Source organism: Amphibalanus amphitrite, unplaced genomic scaffold (assembly GCF_019059575.1).
Source record: "Amphibalanus amphitrite isolate SeventyFive unplaced genomic scaffold, NRLGWU_Aamphi_draft 000181F_arrow, whole genome shotgun sequence".
In the NCBI taxonomy this organism is placed as follows: Eukaryota; Metazoa; Arthropoda; class Thecostraca; order Balanomorpha; family Balanidae; genus Amphibalanus; species Amphibalanus amphitrite.
Window position 1 is genome coordinate 761,396 of NW_024881676.1, and position 16,910 is coordinate 778,305.

General features: G+C 49.4%; 1 protein-coding gene across 1 annotated transcript; it reads right to left on the reverse strand.

Annotated features, from left to right (window-relative positions):
- Positions 1 to 1,552: 1,552 nt before the first annotated feature.
- Positions 1,553 to 15,717, reverse strand: LOC122384080 (beta-1,3-galactosyltransferase 5-like). Its single transcript, XM_043371069.1, has 3 exons — positions 15,469 to 15,717; positions 14,548 to 14,842; positions 1,553 to 3,738 (listed from the first exon to the last, which is right to left on the reverse strand). The coding sequence occupies exons 2-3, from the start codon at positions 14,663 to 14,665 to the stop codon at positions 2,657 to 2,659; spliced, it is 1,200 nt and encodes a 399-aa protein (XP_043227004.1). The 5' UTR covers positions 14,666 to 14,842; positions 15,469 to 15,717; the 3' UTR covers positions 1,553 to 2,656.
- Between the last annotated feature and the right edge of the window lie 1,193 nt (positions 15,718 to 16,910).

Sequence of the window (16,910 nt, forward strand, 5' to 3'; positions counted from 1 at the left end):
GGACACACCGGCCAGCACCGGCCGACGGTCTCAACACCCGACGGCGGCGGCCCCGGGTATAGCTTATTACTAACAGACTCGAGTAAAACCGACGCGGCGAAAACGCATGTTGTTCAATTAGTCGGCGCCTACTCTCCCAAGTCCCAGCCTCATTAGCAGCCCGAGCTAATACAAAATACCGCATGAAATCAGTATTGTATATAGTTACCCACATTATTGATGGTCGTACTAGCACATTACCCAGGCGAACTTCCAATAAAAGTTAAATATCTGAGCTTCGTATCGAGTCATCGACGACGGAGCATTCTGAATGTCCGGCTTTCCTTGAATGAATCCCCGGAGCGTCCACCTTGTACCGGGTTTCGCAGTTTTAGGTCGTCCGGTTCTTGGATAACATATGCGATATGTTGTACAGCTTGCTGAGTAGGTGAGTAGGTAACTTGCATGTCCATTGAATTCGATTCGTGAAAATTTTCGCGAAAAACGACGCGCATAGTCGCAAGGGGCTTTTCGCGGCATATCAGTGGCATACCTCCTTGTTTTAGTGTCGATGTAAAACCATGCTCTCTGTGAAGATTCGTATCCAAGGGTACATATTCGCAGATGTCATTTAAATCCAGAATACTGACATTTATTTACTAAATGGTCTCGCTTCAAACAGCGGTGACTGCGACATTGACGCGACAAACAGTGGTTACAAAAGATCACTGGCTCAGTTATCGTGTGTCATGACGTGAAACCATTCCAAGCAAAATATAAAATAACAATTAGCCGCTGAGCAAATAGCTATCGCGAAATTCTGGCGAGAAAATTATGTGTTTCGTATGTATGACGCTACGCCATTAGCATATTACGCATCAAGTATCCACGGCACAGAAGGACGAGCTTGTAAGTGGTCTGCACCGGAAGATCCTGCTTCTACCCCGCCAAGTGTGAGCACATGCGAGATAATAACCGTTTTCACGACGGGCTATCCGGCGAATGCACCTGATTTGACCAAATCTGCACCTAATTTCTTTTACAGCAAATATCTTCATTGTATGAATTCATTTCAGTGTTTTAATCGATGATGTTCTCTGATAATATGACAAAGCAGGCATATAAGCAATTAGTGCAACCCTGGCTGATAGCTGCTAAGAGACACACTGAACCTGATTTGACAAAATCTGCACCTGATCTGTACCAGATGTGTACCAGATGTGTACCAGTTGGCGGTCGTGAAAACGGCTAATGTCAGCAGCGTTCTATTGAGCTCAGCAGACAGCCAGTTCTATAGGTGACACAGCGCTCATCCGTGACGACTGACGCAGTAACGAGGAGAGATTGGCGTCATAGATTAGCATACGTCATACATAATGAAGTGCGCTTCCATCAGTGGGTGTCTCACTCATAAAGCTGTGAAAGTTATCAAGCTGACATAAGAATTGTGAGGCTTTCGTTCGGGCTTTTTATGTAAAAATGTAGGCGATACATGTTGTAACTCCTGATAATTGTTCAACAACAATGAGTAAGTGCAGGTAGATCATTGAACTGCACTATAGGTTCACACTCATTTAATTTGTGATACTCCAGCATCAACTTTATTTCACCACACACTGAACAAAGCATTGACTACATATAGACACCCTTGTAGTTTGATTGTTAACGGTGCTTGGGCCAGATGATTGCGATTTTCCACTCCATACCACCAAGGACTTTGTGCTGCATCACAGTTAACCTTAAATTGAAAGTCAGGAACCCTCGTAGAACTATTGGATAGCGTTTGTTTCGGTCAGTATCAGGAGCCAGGTTGTGCGTGTGTGTGTGTGTGTGTATGTCGCAAGCACCCGTCCAACATATATAGCCCACTACAATGGCAGCGTACTTGTTGGGGTCGTAGGCAAGGCAACCATCGTCGGCTAAAAGCGTATGGTCGCGGCCGTGTCGGAAAGACAAGCCACGGCGGTCAGCACATAAACACCGCACCCCTCACGCACACACATACACACGCACACCCACACACAGACCGAGAGTGGGGGCCGTCTCTGTCAGTCCGTCCGTCGGTCCGGGTGCACCGCGGCCCTCGGGCGGCACCACCGGAGGGCGAAACAGCGCCGGGATGACGTGTGTGTGCCCCCTGACCCCGCCCCGCGCGCGCCTCACCACCGTGACGCACGGCAAGGCACTGCCGGTCCCGCACCCGGTCCTGGTCAATACAGTCAAGGCACCTGGCGATTGTGGTCGCCACCGGGCGTCAAGCGCCGGCGCGCTATCACAGTACGGTGTCGCGGCGGCGACATTTGCTCAGACGGCGCCGGCAGAGGCGAGCACTTCCTGTGTCTGCGGCTGCGACAGTATCGCGCGGCCATCCGGTGGCGGCCCGGCCGGGCTGCCGCCGCGGCCCGGATCGATTTGAGTGACCGGCCGGCTCAATACGGGCGTCGGCCGCGCGGATGGGGCAGCGGCCTGGCCGGCGCCGACGGGCCATCGATCGGCCGCCGCCCACCGACGTCGTGGAGACGATGATCGCGGCCGGCCGAGGTCAGTCGGCCGGCACGCGGGCCCAGACGGTCCCCGGGGAACGGTGCACACAAACAGGCGCACACAGCGCAGCGCCAGGTCCGGCGGACGCGCACGCACCATCACAGACACCTGACTAAGCGTCCCCTCTGCGGCATCAGCCCCCCGTCGGAACGTACTGAGGGCAACGTGTCCTGCCGTCCTGAATACGCTTCCATATATCAAACTGTTCTTCGAATTTCACCATATGCACACTCACTGATGTAGCGAATTTACACGTATCCGCCTTAATTCTGTCGTTGATAAACTCTTTGGCGTGCACCCGTTTGATGTGCAGCTTGTCGGCGACCACGCCAGTGACGAGGACGTCCTCCAGCGTCAGGAACTTGGCGTCCAGCGTGGCCTGGTACAGCGGCTTCACCAGATCGCCAGTCATCACGTAGGCCGGCCCGGTCACGAAGTCGGGCAAGTACTTTCCCGCGAACGACTCTGGGCTGAGGTAGTACTTGGACTTGACGCTGCGGTTCGGCTTCCACCGGCGGGCCAGCCGGCCGAACAACTTATTGGTGTCCTTGCTGTGGACATCGACAAACTTCAGCAGGTTGTCCGTGTTGATAAACATGTCGTCATCCGTTTTCAGGATCATGCGCGCCTCGGGACAGAACGTGTCCAGCCACTCCAGCATCACGGCCGACTTGAGCGTCAGGTTGTTGTAGGCGTCGACAAAGTTGCCCTGGACGATGTCGCCGTAGGTCTGCTGCTCCTCGTCGACGGCACTCTGGTGCGGCTCGGCGGCGCGGCCCAGGAAGAAGAGCAGCGTCACGTCGCGCCGCTGCGCCACGGAGCCGCCCCAGGTCAGCCGGATGGCCTTGCGCTGCCGCTGGTGGCCCGGTGCGGTGGTGATCAGAATCACCAGCCGCAGGTCGCGGCCGCGCTCCGGACACCGGCCGCCGTTGGCGATCCGGAATCCGGGCTCGAGCCGGCTGCGGATCGAGTCTTTCACGGGCGCCGCCGTGCCGGCCGCCGCGGCCGGAGTGCTCTGCGACGGCGGCTTCTGGCGGCTGGTGGGTGAGGACGGCCCCGCCGCCGCCGCCGCCGGTGCCGCTGACGCCGCGGCACCAGTCGCTGGTGGCTTGGCTTGAGCTGGCGCTGAACTGTCTGCGACAGGCGCAGCCGCGCTGCCCGCCGAAGCCTGGTTAGCCTGAGTCGCGTTGCTGGGCTGCTGTAGCAATAGACGTCCTGAAACAAATGTAACTCTGTCACAAAACGGCACCAGATTCACACAGTTAATGATCGCGATTCTCAAAGTTCTTCGCATGGCGCAAGTCGGAACCTTCGTCAGTTTATTAGAAGAACACGCGATTACAGCAGAACACTGTGGCACATTATTGCTTCATTGGATGCGAACTGCTTATCAGGGATCAAAGGATTTGTTCAGGGACGATACGATACGGATACGATTGAGACTGCAGTCGGGACAGATAGGTATCGGGCCGTGGTTCTGACTGTGACCCGCTCTCCGTCCGCTCTTGGTAGTCTTGACATGAGAAATAAACGGACATTAAAAACTAAAAGGTCATACGCATGGCGGGCTAGAAGTTGCCAATCGCAGGTCCATTTGCATGATGAAAAACGCATATAGCTGGCAGCATTTGAATGTTATGTCTGACATTCAAGTTTCGGACACAAACTCGTCAAATAAGATCGTCCTGCGCATAAAAATTTAGTGAAAATAATTACTTGTGCCGTCTTGGAATTAGCAACATTTGACCGAAGTCAGGGAAATGATAGGTAGGCGTAATGACGCGTGTTGCTGACTGCTGTTTGCGGTAACGTCACCGTATGTACGATTTCCACAATATCGCCGAGCGCTGGATATCCGCTTCACTCGGGTAACTTGCCGTCCCCCTCTTTGTCTTGCCTCGGCCCCCTCCCCTCGTCCCTCGACACGCCTGTGTGGAATTTCATGCATTGCACTGCGCCGCTGGCTGTTGGAATTGTGACTGTGTGTTGCCGATAACGTGTGCAGCCAGTCGTAAAACGAACAACTGGCCGATATGATCTCAGCTGCAGTGGAAGACCGGACGTGTGAGCTGACTCGGGGATGTGAGTGCGGATGTGCCGACCTACGGCCGACACCAAACCATACCATGGCTATACGCCCGACGCCCGTACACAACGCCTCGGCGGCGCCGAAAAAGCAAAAGGCCACACATCTTATCGATATAAAATTGTTCCATTCCGTCACTCAACAATTGACGTCGTTTGAATGTCGACGGACAGCTGTCACTTGCCGCGCAGTGGGAGTCGACAGCGCCTAGTTGCGGCTCGCACATGTCAATCAAACGCCGCGCTGGTGGAATAGGGAAGCGAGCGCGCTGATGTACCCAGGGCCACAGAGGGGTCACTGGGCGGTCACCGCGGGCACCGTCCGCAGTAAAACGCGCTCTCGAGCTTCGAGCACGGCTGACGGCAGTGTAGCCAGGATAAGCCAGTAGCCACTGTAGTCATTGTGTTCAGTGTCTCGCTAAATAACATATGTCACCATTAACCAAAAATGTAGCTAATTCATCACCGATCCATGTTTACTTCAAGATACTATCACTGAATCTGGACACTTTTTTACTGATGGGAAACATCCATAGCCTCAGGGAACAGTAATATCTAAATACCTGAAGTGGATCAAACCACAAGTCTCAAGAGTACCTACGAGCGGGTGTCGTATGAAAGACTTCGTCTGACCGAATACATACATAGGTACTTTGGTATAGGCTGTTCCGGCAACCCTGATAACTGTACAAAGACCCCAACGCATCCCACCCGTTCACTACTATCAGTGCGGTATCGGGATGTCTCGTCGAGCCGTGAACAAATGTAATAGAGGGCATTGTGCTAAGTAATATCTTGGTAGCCCACTCTCTTGATTAGATACTGTTGTCGGTTGTGCAAGAGCAGAGCCCCTGCAGATAATGAGCGGAAGGGCCCGGCCGTACCGATAGCGGCGGCCGGCGGCCGATGCTGCCGTGGATGGGTCGAGACTGAGGCCGGGCGATGGAACCGACTCGTGACACGTGCCGTGGCGGCTGACGGACGGGACGCCCGCGAATGTGACCCGTCTCGCTCACCGTATACACTATACGTGGAAAATGGCAGATATAGGCAGGATTTTGGAGAACGTTTGGAATTTAGATAGTTCGCAGCCATTACCTTGCAACCGCGACTACCTATGCAACGTTCGATGCGAAGCCAGCTTTTGCTCGATCGGTGTTTGGTTCTCAGTGTTGCGGTACGTATCGATTTAGCGCATCCAGCAATTCAGTTAGTTATTAATGCCACGACAGATACAGATGATGCAATCATGAATACCGTGACCCGTTTATATAGGCACATGTGGCATCCATCATTCATGTAATTAATTGATTGAAATCCTACGCCGATAGACTTCATGCTCTGTAATTTTCCATAGTATGGTGAACGCGAGCAATGGTTCAATTTCGGTAAAGGAACATCTTAATTTATCGTAATCTTCTCGCAATATTAACACATTTATTTGAACCATAGGTACAAGTACAAGGTTCGGCAGCCTCCAGACCGCGGATGGTAGGTGTAGGCCAAACTTGGAAACAACCGGTTGCTAAAGTTGATTCTGTCCAAGAGCACGAATGTAGTTCATTAAATGATGTGCATTATGCATCACAAATCAGCTCAGCTGTCCCAACTAGGCAATCTATTAAGAAAGATAGGTATCAAAGTTGGCAACTGTAGCGTTTTGTTGCGGGCCATTGTAAATTGAACTAATTGCTTATGACATGTAGTCCATCCGGCTCGTCCAACGTTTCCTGCAGGTTTCATACGTCCCGGGCCGTATATAACCTGTATAACCTGCGTAAAACCGGATACGTAACCTGTACCCTTGTAAGTAAGCCGCCACTATTCTGATCATGTCTAGGACTGTCTACCCAAGAGGACAATCACGCGAATACCAAAAGTCTGTTCTTGTAGATGATTGGCAAACTCTGAGGGGATATTCCGATGCCGGATCTGGATGGACTTTGTTTCGTGAACTGTCCTTGAAAAAGTGAACAGAGCTCGACTTGAAGTTAACTGGGGCTTCTCATGGTCGACCTCATTTACTCCTTGAACACCAATTAGCGTGCTGCAGTGATACCGCTTATCTGTATCGCTGCTTGGTACCGACAATACCTCCGGTACCGACGGTGTGTGTCGCGGGTATCGTGAACCCACAACGGAAACGGTGCCCATTAGGGGTACCCATTTTTGGGTCAATTTTCCAAATTTTAGGTGGGGGTGGATTTTCCCATTATTTGGTCTATTCTGACTCCATCTGTGCCAAAAATAGCGAAATCAAACGATTTCTAGGGGTCGCGAATTCAAAATGAAAATGCCAATTTTAGCGAAAAATTGACCAAAATAATGTTATTTTATTTTGGAACAAGGTTGCCATGCGAACAGGTTGGAGTCAATTTTACCATTATTTGGTCTATTCTGATTCCATCTGTGCCAAATATAACGAAACCAAACGATTTCTAGGGGTCACGAATTCAAAATGAAAATGTTAATTTTAGCGGAAAATCGACCAAATTAGCAATATTTTATGTTGGAACAAGGTTACCATGTCAACAGTTTGGGGTTGATGTTATTGCATTTTTTTGCTCCGTTCTGGATCTAGCAGTGACAGAAATAACGATATCAGACTACTTTTAGGGGTCGCGAGCTTGCATTGGAAGTTTTAATTTTACTTGGAAAAATGACTTCATTTTAACGACTATAAATATGCAAAGCCAATGTGTTGCAGTGGTATTGATGACTGTTGGACACCGTGCAACACTACTTCAGTTGTATATTTGACGTGCAGCGGTAAAAGAGAGCACCAAATATATCTACAAAGACATAAAAACAGCACTAAGCTATCCTGGTATGCATGACCTTTTCCAATTCGCTAGACGACCTCCCCGAGTCCCGGAGTTGCAGAGACGGCAGAGGGAGGGGCGCAAGCTTTATACCACCGCGCCTTTGGGTGACCGCTGTGCTTGAGTGTAGCTTTGCCCCTCCCCCACAAACACCCACAACCACACACAGAATGCGATTGTGCATATGGAAAGACAGCTGGCGGAGAACATCACAGGAGGAGAGGAACAATGAACTTCATCCTCACCCCATTATGAAAGCAATATGTTTGCAATCTTGCTGATGACGGACAGCACTGGCCTGGCCGAACGCGTGCACGACTGCTCGTGGCTCCAGTTCTGGGCATGTGCCACTACAAGCAGCTGTTGACATGAGACGGGTGCAGATATCATGCCATGGAACTAGTGCCTGGTGATGGCCGCTGCCAGAAGTATCCTTGCAAGATAAAGTAACGGATCTTACGCTGCACTCACAAGTCACAGGCCCAGTCCAAACCCTCAGATGGTGCTGAACTGAAGTCGAATGGCATTGCCTAAAGCTGAGAATTAGGAAGGTACCAAGTCTAAACGACTCAGCCAACTCCGAGGCAGAACCGTTTACTGACTCTTGGCATTGCCTGGGGGCCGAGACAGTGGGTGGGCCACGGACCTTATGGTGGCGGACCTGATTCTCCTCCTCTTCAGCCTTTGCACGCACACTCCTCTATATGATGCGTCCTGGTGCCACCATACGGCCCATGCAGGATGAAAATCTTCTGCTACATTATAGGTTCTTCAGATTCAGACGCTAATTACCTGAGATCACAAATGATCTGTGCCAGAAGCTGTGAAAGTTCTTCGTCACATACCTATCAGCCGTGCACGTATCAGCGCATGGCTAGTCCCCCGTGTCGAATAATTAATATGAACTCGTAAATGATCGGATTGTATCGGAAACTCTTACATGAACGGTGTGTATCTGTCCCCACTGAAGAAATGAAATGGTACATGGTTGGTGGGCATGGATAGAATCGACTCTTTGGAGTTTCTGTTTTTGGATCAGAAGTTGAATTTTTTGGTATAGAACACCCATACCTAGGTATTTATCCTACCCTGTCTAAAGGTGTATTACATCGTAGCCGTGAGCGAACGGGACGGCGTTTCTTGTGGAAGTATACGGTCGAAATGGTTTGATCGTTTTTGAATTACATGGTTTGAAATACATTCGGAGCCATGATCTGTCAGATGTATCCTGAGCTAATTTGCACAAACTTGAATTGTATAATGGACACAAAGAGCCTGTCATGAACTGAGATATGGCAACTGAAACTTCACAGTTTAGTTTGACCTCAAAGGTCATCAAAGGTCACTAATGCAAGACAAAAAGAAAATATCAAAAATGATGGCACGCTGACCAGAATGATACCAGCAACAGGAGCAAAACATCCCGGCGCTTTTCATCAAATGTTACAATATCGACATTGTAATGATCGCTAGTAAAGCATTGAACCGTAACCACGTGATGGAGCACATCGATCTGGATGAAAAGGGAGCGTTCAATGACCCCTCCACCCGACTCTCGAAACAAAAAGTTTGCCTTCGTTGCGATTTACTATCAGCGTAAAATAAGCATATTTCTAGGTAAATACGCAAATTTCAATCTCAATTCGCGACCCCTAAACCACCTTTGATTTCAATATTTTTGGCACCATTGGAATCAGGAGCCGCGAAATAATGGGAAAAACCACCCCCACCCACAAATTTCCAAAATCGGGAAAAATGGGTACCCCTAGTGCCCATGAGATCACCAGAGCAACTCCCGTACCAAAGGTGTACTCGTATAGGTAGTATACACAGATTGCCCAGACCTCATACCAGCATCGGACACACCGGAATGGCAAAAAGTCACCAACACCCGGCCTCGGGTAACACGGGACCACCGTGACCAAACACCATAATGGACCCAGACTCCATTGCTGCAGGCCAACTGCATGTCCTGAAAACATGCAGCGACACCGGTCCAGTGTCCACCAAACGTTTGACCGTCCGGCAGATGTTTGCAATTTCATTTTTTTGGTGAATTAGGAAATGTGTTGGACTTAAATCTATTTTACAGGAATTCAGGTAATGTAGCTCGTGCCTCGTGAAATTCATTATTGAAATGGTACCTAACTGAGAGGGGGCAGTATGGCAAAAACTAGGAACAACAACTATTTAAAAAGGTTAATTAAAAAAAAAACTAGTTGAGAGAGGGAGAAGGAGGACCAGAGACCATGGTTTCTCCACTCTTCAGAGCGTGTCTTTTGGAGCACTTCTTAACTTCACTTTGCTCTATTACATTGGAAAGAATTCAGTGAGCTAAAAACCAACTATAACAACAACACCAACTATAGACTCATGGACATACGGTAGACTCAAGCCTCTACCCGCGGCAGGCGCCGCAGGCGGGGCGATGCAAAAGGGCTGACACCGCAGCTTGTCTGCCCACTCCGTTCGACAGAGGGACACACACACCCAGTCTGCGGCCCGCCACGTCAGCACCGCGCGCGACAAAGCTGATAACGCCAGGGCGCGACATTTCACAAGTGACGTGCACTTTGAAATGAGAGTATTCAACGAAACGCACCCGGCACGAGTGATGGGGGTCGATCGTCCGCTGTTGCCAACCACAAATGCCGTTATGTAATGAACACTGAATAGCCACATCAGTCCAATAGCTATTTTTTCATAAGTAATCTTTAATTAATTCGGTTTCGTATTCATTCCGTGAAATAACTCCATTTTTATCGATAACGAGGGATCGCCGTCGGCATCTGGTACGCTGAGTTTCCTACCTAGGGGAGAGAGGTCATATTGCGCCATGTTCTTAAATGCGCCACACCTTCCTCCTGTCCAAAATTCGATTCGAATGAATACTCGAGTGTGTGCATTTACTTCACCACCAATAACTCGCTCTTGTTCCGGTCCACGGGGGCAGGTGAGGTGTCGCAGCTTTCTCGCAGACCATTTTTTGTGATTTCCTCTATTTTGTTACGCGAAACAGTCTATTTCGACCTTTGCTAGTGTCATGGTTTATCTTAGAGATAGTGATTCAACTAATAATCATTGTTAATTGCTCGTTTAATGGTAGTTTTGAAAGTTTATCACCACCGTGGCTTCGCTGTCCTCGCCATATTTGAAGCTCATGAAAAATGTGTTCCATTCGTAATTGCGCCCAACCTATTTGCGCCCTATTCTTCAACCCAGAGAAACAGCATCTGGTGGTTGGGACACATTTCATTGAACACTTTGATTATTAGACCGCTCACCTTACCATTACCTTAGCCTTCACAGCATAAATGGTTAATGGGCTGACACGTTCAAATAGGCTACTTAGTTAGGTGGCAAACCATTGTTTTTAATAGGGCGCTTTTACATGAGAGGCATGGGCGCTTTTTGATGGGGTAGTCCGTAAATGCGCCCTTTGCAGGTGTGTCGGAAAACTTATCTCTTGTTAATTTTAATGGGTGTGATACAAATTAGGAGTTGTAATTTGATGCCAAAATAACTGAGGTACAATTTGAGATATCATCAAGCATGACAGCTGGTCAACTTTAGCCGCAATAGGCCGATATCCTTAAGGTGGCGCAATATGACCTCTCTCCCCTACTTGTATGTAGGTACTGCAGAAAGTCTCTAGTCATAACTATGGAGAAGAGGGATGGAGGAACGCAAGATCTACAGGTGACGGCTAAAACGTTTAATCAGCCATGCGCTTTTGAGGAGCGTGTCTCCGGCCTCGAGAGTGCTGCATCGTTCCAATCCTAGTCAAGCAGTAGAATACGTATGCGTGCAGTATATGAGCCACATGACATACCCACTGACGATAATGGTGGCAAACGCCTGTCAGTCGTAGACGGGAAAAATGCAAAAAAAGTGCATGTACTCGGTTACATGCGTGGCATTTCAATAGTGTACGGTAGAACGTGTGAAATACGCTGCTCACAGCTGGTTTTAGTGAATACCGGACATCGATAATGATTTACACGTGTACCGACGGTAGCACACAATCACGATTCACGGCGACAGCTGCGGACTGGGATAGGTAAGATTTTTTTTTATATAAATTTAGTCCGAACCTTTTGATGGGAAGGATTCACAAGGACAGAGCCACCGCTAAGCGAAGCTTGTTGCGGTGACCCTGCCCTCTACCCTCCGATCGCGCAATTCCAGTTCTATGGCAGAAATTAGAGTCCAAAGTTTAACGTGCGCACATAGCCGCGCACGGCCGGTCCCCTCACTGACTTCACCTGGCTACGGCCTGCCACCAACCGTAACCATACCTGTCAGGAGGCCCATAAATGTCAAGCGCCCGTCGCGCTTCGAACCCGGACTGTTGTAACCGGGAACGCGTGCTCTCACCACGCGGAGTCCAACGCTCTACCAACTGAGCTACGGGACCGGCATTTCCTAAGATCTAAGATTTCCTAAGATCTAAAAGATATCAGATAGGCATCCTCTTATAAATCAGACGAATGTTGTAAATAAATCAGCGTTTAGTGCGTGTGTAAGTACACATCCAAAATTTCTTCCAAAGACGCGAACCTGAGATTAGCAAGGAACAACATGATATCAACAGATAACATAGGACAGAAAACGAGCTGAAACACACACACAAAAAAAAACACCACCAATTCCAAGGCTCTAAAACATAACAAATTCAACTTAAATCAACAACAATATAAAACAGGATGCCAAAACCGATCACTGCGCAGCTGGGCTGAAAGGGAACAAACACCGGACACCATCAGGTGAAGCCCGGTGACGGCGGCCGGCCGGTGTACATACGGTGACCGGTGACCGGAGGCGGATCCGGTATCGTCACCGCCCCGGCTCCGGTGTCCCCCCCCCCCCCCCCCCTCACCCCACCAACACAGTCCCGCCGGGCGCTGCGCCGCCCCGCCCGGCACTTATCGAACAAACACCCACTCCCCTCCACCCGCGCTATATGTACACCGGTTCGCTGCTGGGGTTACGCAGGGCAGTGGCGGGGCGAGAGGTCTCTTTTTCACACACAAATCGGCGACCTAATATTCAGCACTCTGTCAATGTCCATCTGGGACCAGACCGCTTCATCACAAAATTTTGTCATCTCTATCGCTCGTTGGCTCCAGCACCTGGCTTATTTGATTCAAGGCCATGTTCCGTTTGCATAGGGCATAATGATCGGGACTCTACGCAATATCAATAACCCTCAATAACAGTTTCTGCCCAGTGCCCTTCCTTAGTTCGAGCAACTATCCACAGAGTGCCTTTTTGCCCCATTCGTTCATTCACATTCGATGGCATGGCCATACGTTCCGGTTCATAGGTAGGCTACGCGCGATAATAATGTAAACGAATGCGTACCGCGTCCATACAGTAGCATACAGCCGCTGAATGCTGCTGCTGTAAAGCGCCTCCAAAGTGTCGTAACGATGCATGAAGATTGACAAGATTGAGCACGTTCACAAACCACGGCCATGCGACACAACGTTTGATACCTAGTTTCTTCGCTGGCAGTTCTTAGGCTTGAAGGAACGGCTACGTACGAAATTATTCACATATCACGTAGGTATATGTGCCTTTAGAGAAATGCGCACCGGAGCATCCAATAACTTCATCTAGCCTCCAATCAAATGAGATAAAAGAACTGAAAACGTGAAATACGAGTAAATAAAAATAAAAGTCGCGTAGGTGTGCATATGAAAGCCTTGCATGCCGGCCAATAAGTCGCATAGCTTAGGCACTTAAGTTCGGTTTCATTCAACATTGCGGAAGCAAGTTGGTATGAGCACCTGCATCGGCAAGCAAGGAACAGTACCTGCACAAAGTGCACATATCCCTTAGGGTATCCAAATACAGAGCCTATTGAGTGTTCGTTTGTCACTCGAATCCAAAAATGTTTTACAAATTACACTTCCTCCTCCAATTACGCACAAAAACACGATACAAGCAATGTTATCACTCTGTAATTGAGTGCATAACGGATCGGTGATCACCACGACTGTTTGGGAAATCTCTGCTTTGTAAATAGAACGACTGTGTGAGTGCTCCCATGTTCTTCCCCGTTGCGAGCTGGCTCGTAAAAATAGGCTTAGCTTAGGCAACATACCACTCAGGAGACTTAATGAAAGTGAACATCGCAGCTCTGAGCTCGCCAATTTCGGCGCTGCATTGTCTTATCAATGAATAAGTCTTCGCAAACATTCTTCTGTCCCGCCTCCGGGAATTATAGGTCGTTGCACGTTTAAAGGGACCCTCCCACCTTAACATTAGTTTTGAGTTGAGATAGCCAAGTTTGCGGCCAGGCTCAGAAACCACCATTTATCCTGGTCGCAACCCCCGCAGCTTTATGGTGTTCAAGAAATTTCTTCCCTTTACTTGCAGGGTGGGACCAGCGTGGTCCCTATCTCTTAACCATTACGGGAATCTGATGACGTCATCAAGCTTTCGAACGTCCGTTAAATGTTTGACTAAAACGTTTTGTAGCACGTGGTGGTATACGCTGCTTTGCGCGCAACAAATGCCGCACTTTCAAATAAAGTCGCTAGGAACAGCGGGAATCCCAAAAAGTAAACAAAAGTAAAAGTCTAATATCTTGAAAACCGGTGAATATTTTTCGATGAAATTTGGTAGATATTCGTTTTTGCTCTTTCTGAACCGAGCGACATCACTTTCATGCCAATTCATTAACTTTTTTGAAGGTGGGAGGGTCCCTTTAAACTAATTTACGTGCTTCGCAGTTCGCAGTTTGCTGACTCATACTCATTACTCACACCATTGCTGCTGTAGACCCGTATGTCAATTGCATATATTCAAGATGGCCATCTTTTGTGTGTAACACATCCCTTTTTCTCGTTCACGCATCAACGCTGGCGTCGCAGCCACTTATTCGCCTTCTGCGTCATATTCATCGATTTGTGGCCTCATCGCAGCCTGCGTTTATCCAATCTGTTTGACTCATCCCCATGAAAACAAAACTATCCAAGAAAGTTTTCTTAAGACGGACCAAAATATAAGAGCGTGATCCGTGACATGTCCCACGGACCGAATAATAGAAAGGATGGTTGGGGGTGGTGGACGCCGGACCGTCGTTCCCTGACCCGGCCGGCTGCCTCACCGTGCAGTAGCGAGCCGCGCCGATCCATCAGCAGCGAGTTGTAGAACACGACGTAGCCGAACACGCCGCACACAAACACCACCAGCAGACGGCGGATGGCGGCCGAGCGCAGCTCCATGGCCGCCGCCGCCGGTGCGGTGCGCGCGCGCTGCCGGTGTCGACGCCGGCGCCGGCCCCCGTCGACTGAGTGCCGCCGGCACAGGGGGCGCGGCGCGACCGGCGCGGCGCAGCGCACCGATTGGGGAACGGCAGCGGCGCACGGAAGGACGAGGAACAGCGAGGAGGAACGGGTTACCTGGAAGGAGAGGATTCCGGGACGTCGGAGGGAGCGAGGTCGAGGACTGAAGGCGCTGGGACGTCGCCCGTCGCGAGTGATTCGGCTTCGTTTAGAGGTGAGTCATAGTTACCTACAAGCTACACAGAAGATGAATCAGCCAACACTCCACACACAAGCACGCCGCAGACCCGTTGGTTTATAAACTTCTTTGGTCGCCGAACTCCACCCATGAGCTGATCTAAGGGACCGGAGACTGAGACTGCCTCAGTATTGATTCATCAGCGGTCGATCCAGCACTTTCAATTTCTGCCATAGCATTAACGATGGTCTATGTTGTCGTTAGGTCTGAGCATTAAGTGCATCTACATCTACATAATTGGTATGTACTCGTACCTACCGAAAAATGCCTAGTCCCAATCCAAGGCCCTATACCTAGTGTAGCCGTCTGTCGATCCCAGCGAAGCCAGAAATCCAATACCGGCACGCTGATATCTGTAAGAATCTTGACCGGCACGAAGCCTTTGAAAGCAGCTTGTAATATCCAAAGTTGCAAAATATGAACCTTCCGATGGTACGTACAACTCGTAGGATTATGAATTTAAATTTTGAATCACGATGAGAAACGCTCAGCTTCAGTTACTCACCTGATCGTTGCTTGTCTCGCCGACGCAGCAGAAGCGGAATTCTTGTGAAATACCCAAACTTAATCAACAATCAAGGTCGTAATAGTAATACATAGTTCTTTGACCACCATCCCACGCATTCCACGAATAAATAAATATGAAGATCACTGTTGACTGCGCTGCGGTCAATGAACCCTGCAATATTGCATTGCAAAGTGCGTCAGTTCAACAACCCCGCAGCTGCCCGCAGCCTTTATTTTATTTGTATTTAGGGCCTTGCCCGCAGCCACAATTGTATATTCACAGCATGATCGTTGCCATGGTAACGTAGATAAAAATTGCTGCCAAATTTGGCGGGTTTTGTCGACTCATCCGCATTTGACGCAGCAACAGTTTTTGGCTATTGATCATTGATCAATCAACGGTGAATATAATATAATGGCACTAAACAGGCGTCGAAACCATGCTGAAGAGCCGCTCAATGTTCGATTTAGTATTCGTAATGTGATTTACAGCTTATCCAAAGCTGATGGGGGCGGAGGCAATTCAGCCTGGCGTCTTCCCGAAGACTTAGTTCTCTGCCTTAGTTCTCACCGAGGTGCGTGATTGATGACGAACTAAGCTCACGGCCACGGGATAGATCAACTGTGACTCAGCCACTGGGGTCTGACACCGTTTTAGTAACCTCACATGAGACCACACAGCGCCAGCTGTTTGCGTCTGTCACATCGTCACGTCACAAGGGACTCAGCCACTGGGGTCTGAAACCGTTTTAGAACCTCACATGAGACCACACAGCACCAACTGTTTGCGTCTGTCACAGTCACGAGGGACCGCACTGATCAGAAGGCCGTACCGCAGCACGTTACCATGAATGTAGGAAAGGCTGGCTTAGGAGCTCTTTCATATCTACCTGGCACCAGGGGTGGGGGTCTATCGAAATTTCAGGGGGGGGGTCCAGGCCGGGCAGATGGAGGCGGGCTGGATGCAGTACCATTGACTTACATAGCAGTAATTCGTTTTCAGGGGGGGTCCTGATCCCCCCCCCCCAAGATCTCCACATCTGCCTGGCACAGGCTGAACGCAAATGAAATCACTAAGGTTACCTACATGCCACATGGCACAAAAGACTTACTTTTAATGAATAACAGTGAGCGGAAGGGGAATACGGGCTGTTTTATCTGTTTGATGAACGTCGTATAGGCAGATGGTTATCACTTATCATGCCTCTTCACTCAGTTGCAGCCGAGTTGTATCGGTCCATTGGACGGGTTTGGCAGTGTAGCCCTGCGCCTCTGAATAAGTGCCGAGCGTTCTGTTATCAGTCATTAGGTCGGCACTCTTATCTAGTGTCCAGGCTAGTGGCTCACCCGGTGCCGCAATATTATGAAGCATGCATGAGACACGGCTGATAATAGTGACAACCCATACGTAATTGCAGTTTAACTGAGCTTTGCTATTAT